This window comes from Elephantulus edwardii, unplaced genomic scaffold (assembly GCF_000299155.1).
Source record: "Elephantulus edwardii isolate Elephantulus edwardi_28Jun2011 unplaced genomic scaffold, EleEdw1.0 scaffold00016, whole genome shotgun sequence".
NCBI lineage: Eukaryota > Metazoa > Chordata > Mammalia > Macroscelidea > Macroscelididae > Elephantulus > Elephantulus edwardii.
The window spans coordinates 2,030,801-2,037,580 of NW_006399766.1; the positions used below are offsets into that span (position 1 = coordinate 2,030,801).

The following is a 6,780-nucleotide window of genomic DNA, read 5'->3' on the forward strand; positions in this document are numbered from 1 at the left end:
CACTTATTTCCTGCTTCAAGATCCCACAGGATATCCATCCACTTCTACCCCCTCCCTTCACATCTATCTCCCTTTCACCAGCCCTCCATCTAATAACTTATATATGAAGCTTCCATGGCTTCTGTGATTTCAAACACATCAGTGTCTCTGAAGTTTAGTCGCAATATTTATCCTTTAGAATTGCTGTGTAGATAGGCTTTTCTTGGCCCGAGGGCCACAGGCCCGAGGTCAAAACAGAGACTCGGCTCTGACTAACTGCAGTTGGGCACCTCACAGGACAGCCAGCAGACCCTGCAGACCCACCTTATTTTCTCAGACCCACCCTATTTTCTCAGACCCACCCTATTTTCTCAGGTAATCGGAGATGCCAAAAAGCCCGCAACATCCATTCCGGCAGAAAGGTCAAAACAGAGACTCGGCTGTGACTAGCTGAAGCTGGGCACCTCACAGGACAGCCAGCAGACCCCGCAGACCCACCCTATTTTCTCAGGTAATCGGAGATGCCAAAAAGCCTGTGACATCTGAACAGTAGGTACATACATTAATTCTGAGTTCTCAGAATAGACAGATTATATATACAATCATATTCTTTAACATCTGCAATTAGTTCTTACTATATAATAATTAGAAAATAATTTAAAAGTGTGGACTGTCACCAAGATATGAAACTATAAATGCATGCACATATGTTTTGGGATCAAATATTATATGAACTGCAATTTTGGGGAACCAAAATACCTATATGCAACTAAATACAACTTATTTTAGTGAACAGAAATTGAAAAGCAAATCTCACTTCCAAAATTTTCCAAGTATGGGTGTTTCAAATATTATGGAAGCATAAGCACTGCTTGTAGGTGGGATCACATATGAAAGTTGTTTGGTCTTCTGAAGTTCTGGAAAATTAATATCAAATTGGATGAACACAAATGTAGGTAGCATATTAATCATATGTATTGATTTTGTATTTGTAGAGTTCACACAAATATCACCGTAGTTAAGGACAGAGGGCCCTAAAATAAAGGAAAATGAGTTAATAAGTTTAATCTAGGCAAATACATCTATTTGTTTTCAAGTCTTCGTAATATTTTCATTAATTCTATTATAAAAAAGATAATTTTTAAAATGTTGTTGCTATTGTTGCCATGTGCCATCAAGTTTATACTCCTGCAGATTTCCAGAAGATGTAAACGAGATGGCTTTCAAAAACATTATGGATTACTTGGAAACACTGTCTGACATACTACCAGAAGATGAGTCACTCGAGTTGAAAAGTCCTCAAAATGCAACTGAGGAAAAGCTGCTCACTTAAGGTAGAGTATACTTTTTTTTTAATGATGTAGAGCTTTAAACCAATGAAGGTCTTCATTTACTGATGTGGCAAAACTCAAAATAAAGAAAAACAGTGGCAAATATTGATTTATCATTAAAACGTGGAATGTACAAAGAATGAATCAAAGAAAACTTAAATTAGTAAAAAATTACATCGAACATAAGAAGATTGACATCCTTGGTATTAGTGAGCTGAAATAGACTGATACTAGCCATTCTGAAATGGACAGTCATATAGTAGTTAATCTACTACGTCAGAAAGCACAAACTGAAGAGCAGTTGTGTCAAAGTCACCATAAAAAAGAATATTTCAAGATGAATCCTGAAGTGCAATGCTATTAGTAGAGATACTATTTATATGCATACAAGGAAGACTTGTTACTAAAGGTATTATTCAAATATGTGTACCAAATATTAATGACAAACTGTAGAAATTGAGAATTCTACTAACTTTGGCAGTTTGAAAGGGATCAAACATGTAATCAATAATCATTGGTGGCCTGAATGCAAAAGTTGGAAATGAAAAGTACTGGTTGCTGGAAAATATGACCTTGATGTCAGAATTGGAGCCAGAGATCTCATATAATCAATGATCGATAATTACAAACACTCCTTTTTAAAATTTCAATTGTGATGATACACATAGACTTCACCTGAAGGAATATGTAAGAATCAGATTGAGTATCTGTGCGGAAAGGGACAGCTCAACATCATTGGTAAAAACAAGACCGGTCAACTGTGGAACAGATCATTCATTAATCATATGCAAGCTCAAAGTGAAACAAAAAATTAAAATAGGTATATTGTTGTATTTTTTGTGTGCTGTCAAGTCAGAATCAACACATAGTTGACCCTTCATCAAATTTTTAGAGACAGTTAATTGCACAGGAGAATACTATCCATCCTCCCATGGTGCAGATGGTGTATTTCAATCATGCCACTGGGACTGCAGCATAGTTTCTTATCAGTATGCCAGCAGAGCTCTTTTATACAGTAAAAGTTCAAAGAATAATAAGAAAGTACCATTCATTTTGGGAATGTCTACCAATTTCTTTAAAAATAAAATTAAATTTACTATTGTAGTCTAGGAATTTTTCACCTAAGAATCAAATAAAAAAAATTAAAACATATCCTCACTTAAAGAATTTTCATGTGGATATTTATAGCACCATTACTAAAAACAGCTCATAAATTGATTCCCATCAAATGGTGATTTTAAAAACTATATGATATATCAATAATGTTGGATATCATTCAGATATGAAGAGAAATGCAGTATTGATTGATATATTTACCAAGAAGAGACTGGATATTTATTATTCCATTTATACGAGGTTACTACAGTAGGCAAATTGTTATAGAAAAACTAATAGGTGGTTGTGGTGAGCCAAGGATAAAGTTGATGACAGCGTTCTACAATGTGGCTGTGATAACGTTTACACAGCACTGTTAATTCACCAAAGTCCATTCACGAGCATGTTTTAATGTAAAATATACAGAATAGATACCAGATCCCAACAAATAAATCCATTTTAAAAAGATGTCAGTAGGCTTTTGTATATTCTTACCAATGATTACTTGATGAATTTGTTTTGATGTTAAAAGTATGCGACAATCTTCTTTTTCTTTCGATGTTAATGGTTTCGATTTAAGATCTTCAGAAATCTGTGGAAAAAGTAATTTTCTCCAATGATATTATTATTTTTTTAATATTAAAAGCTATTTTAAAAATTCTAAAAGAAAAATTCACTGCTGGACACAGAAGAATTTAATAAAACAACGTATGAGCAAGAGCCTGTGGTGATGAAGGAAAAAGTTCAAGCTGCTCTGAAAGGCTCCAGGAATTGACAGTATAAAACCTGACATATTCTAACAGATGCTGCCCTGGATGTGCTCACTACGTTGTGCCAAGAAATCTGGAGGACAACCACTGGAAGAGATCTATATATGCTCCCATTCCAAAGAAAGGTGACCCAACAGAATGTGGAAATTATCAAACAATATCATTGACATCACATAAAAGCAAGATTCTGCTGAAGATTATCGAAAAAATGACTGGAATAGCACATCAACAGGGAACTGCCAGAGCTAATGTTAGATGTATCTTGGCTGAAAGCAGAGTGTACCGGAGGAATGATTATCTGTGTTTCATTAACTATGCAAAGGCATTTGGCTGTGTGCATCACAACAAGCTGTGGCTGATGCTGAGAAGAATGGGACTCCCAGAACACTTGATCATGCTTGTGTGTAACCTATACTTGGACCAGGAGGCAGTCATCAGAACAGAACAAGTGAATACTGCATGGTTCAAAATCAGGAAGGGTATCTGCCAGGGATGTGTCCTATCTCCATATCATTTCAATCCATATGCAGAACAGATTATCCGGGAGGCTGGGCTCTACAAGGAGAAATGTGGCATAAGGATTGGAGGTAGGCTCATCAATAATCCGTGTTATGCAGACAGCACTACCCTGCCTGTTGAGACTGAGGAAGACCTAAAGCACTTGCTGTGGAAGGTCAAGGACTGCAGCCTTCAATATGGATTGAAGCTCAACTTCAAGAAAACAAAGATTTTTACCACTGGGATGGTTGGGAGCATCATGATAGATGGTGAAGAGATTGAGACTGTTAACAGCTTTAGTTTGCTTGGCTTCACAATCAACACTCATGGCACCAGAAGCCAGGAAAGTAAAAGAGGTATTGCATTGGGAAAGTCAGCTGTCAGAAATCTCTCCAAAGTACTGAAGAAAAATGATGTCAGTCTGGACACTAAGGTGTGCCTGATCTGAGCCATAGTCTTCACAATTACTTCCTATACATTAGAAAGCTGGACAATGACTAGGGATGATAGAAGGAGAATAGATGCCTTTGAACTGCGGTGCTGGAGAAGAGCATTGAATATTCCATGGACTACTAGGAGAACAAACAGGTTCGTCCTAGAGAAGGTGAGACAAAGTTGCTCCTTGGAAGCAAGGGTTCTGAAGGTCTGACATACTTTGGACATGTTGCAAGGAGGGATCAGTCATTGGAAAGAGACATCATGGTTGGGAGGGGAGAGCGACAGCGCAAGAGAGGAAGACCTGGAATGAGATGGATTGATTCAGTGAGTGGGGCACTAGGGATGTCTGTGTCAGAGAGCATAAGATTGGCACAAGATAGAGCAGCATTTAGGGCTGCTTTACATAGGGTTGCTATGAGTCACAGATGACTTGACGGCACATAACAACAACATAGTCAATTTCCAATTTATATAAGCCTTGTAAAACAGAATAGAACTGCCTCATATGCTTTCCAAGGATGTAAATCACTATTTCTCTATTTCTCTTTCAAATATGTTCTTTTCGGGCAACTGAGTGGTATTGTAAATCTGGAAGCTGTATGACCCGTATTGCAAATACTAGCATGTGCACCAATTCTGGGCAAGTTTCTATATCACTTTCTGTCCAAGATAAACTAAAACACACACACACACACACACACACACACGGAAAAAAAAACACCTCTGTTGGTCTGGCTTAAATTTTCTAGCAGGAGAACATTGTCTGACGTAATGCCAGAAGATGAGCTCCTCAGGTTAGAGTTGTTCCTGTTGTTATGTATAACATCCCTAAACTCTGCTCTATCCTGTGCCAATCTCATTGTCTCCAAAACATCTACTGCTATTACCCCAGTCACCAAGCCAATCCAACTCATAGAAGATCTTCCACTCCTGCGCTGTCCCTCTACCCTTGCAAGCATGAAGCCCTTCTCCAAGGACTGGTACCTCCTTGAAATATGTCCAAAGTATGTCAGACGAAGCTTCAGAATCTTTGTGTCCAAGGAGCAGCCCGGTTTCATGCTCTCCAGGACAGACCTGTTTGTTCTCCTAGCAGTCCATGGGTATATTCAGTACTCTTCTCTAGCACCACACCTCAAAGGCATCAATTATCCTTCTATCCTCCCTAGTCATTGTCCAGCTCTCTGATGCATAGCAAGTGATTGCAAAGACCATGGTATGTATCAGATACACCTAAGTCTCCAGAGTGACACCATTGCTCTTCAGTACTTTGGAGAGGTCCCTAACAGCAGACTTTTCCCATCACAATACGTCTTTTAAATTTCCTTGCTGCTGGTGTTGACTGTGGAGCAAAGCAAACTAAAGCTGTTAACAATCTTAATCTCTTCACCATGCATCCTGATGCTAACAATTGGCCCAGTGGTGAGAATTTTTGTTTTCTTGATATTGAGCCTCAATCCATATTGAAGGCGATAGTCCCTGACCTTCGGCAGCAAGAGCTTCACGTCCCCCTGAGTTTCAGCAAGCAAAGTTGTGTCATCTGCATAATGCAGATTCTTGGTGAATCTTCCTCCAATCCTGATGCCACACTTCTCCTAAAACAGCCTAGCCTCCTGGATAATCTGTACAGCATATAGATTCAAATGGTATGGAGGGAGGACACATCCCTGGCGTACACCCTTGGGGAAAGCTGCCTCCTCAAATGAGAGTTTACCTTAATGATGTAAATAGAGGTAAACTTTTGAAACTATCTTTTGCAGAAGAAACAGCTGCAAATATCCATAAATAAATCAAATGAAAATGTAAGAAGCACAAATATAGAAAAATTTGAATTTGTCAAAATGAAATAATATGCATAAAATTAATATATTAGGCATTAGTAAACTGAGATGGACTGGTAGTAATAAACATTTTAATTGTACTGTCATTTGGTCTACTATACTAAAATTTCGAACTGGTGTCATATTCACAATATTCATAAGCCTACAAGGAAGATCAGTTAATATTATTCAGACTTTATTGAACATGCAATCAAGATGCATTAATAATAATGGGTGGCTTGAATGCAAAAGTTGGGAATAGAGAAGGATCAGCAGTTGGAAAACATGGAGTTGTCAGAAATGAAGTCAGAGAGAGAATGATAGAATTTTGCACAATCAATGACTTATTTACTGCAAATACATTTTATAAGAAACATAACTGCAGGCTATACACATGGATTTCACCTGATGGTATGCATAGGAACCAGATCGATTACATCTGTGTAAGGAATCACTGGAGAAGCTAAATATCAACCTTGAAAACGAGGCCAGGTGCTGATTGTGGAACAGACCACAACTACTCATATGCAAGTTCACAGACCACCAACGACTCATATGCAAGTTCAAGCTGAAGCTGAGGAAAATTAAATCAAGTCCACAGAAAGCAAAATTTTACCTTGGGTCTACCCTGCCTGAATTTCAAAACTATATAAGGAACAATTCTCCTCATAGAGCCCAGCCTCTTGGATAATCTGCTCTGCACACTTGTGGCATCAGGATTGGTGGAAGATCTATTAACAATCTTTGTTATGCAGATGAAACAACAGTGCTTGCTGAAACTGAGGAGGACCTCATGCACTTGCTGCGAAGGGTCAAGGACTGCAGCCTTCAGTATGGACTAAGGCTCAATGT

At 38.2% G+C, this 6,780-nt stretch overlaps 1 protein-coding gene across 1 annotated transcript in view; it reads right to left on the bottom strand.

Moving 5' to 3' along the window:
- LOC102867769 (chromosome unknown open reading frame, human CXorf22) overlaps positions 1-6,780 on the bottom strand; it is a 187,476-nt gene that overhangs the window by 94,743 nt on the left and 85,953 nt on the right. The window contains exons 17-18 of the mRNA XM_006881848.1: positions 2,901-2,997; positions 797-1,013 (exon numbers count right to left, since the gene is read on the bottom strand). Coding sequence (XP_006881910.1) covers positions 797-1,013; positions 2,901-2,997 — 314 coding nt within the window. The remainder of the gene's footprint in view (positions 1-796; positions 1,014-2,900; positions 2,998-6,780) is intronic.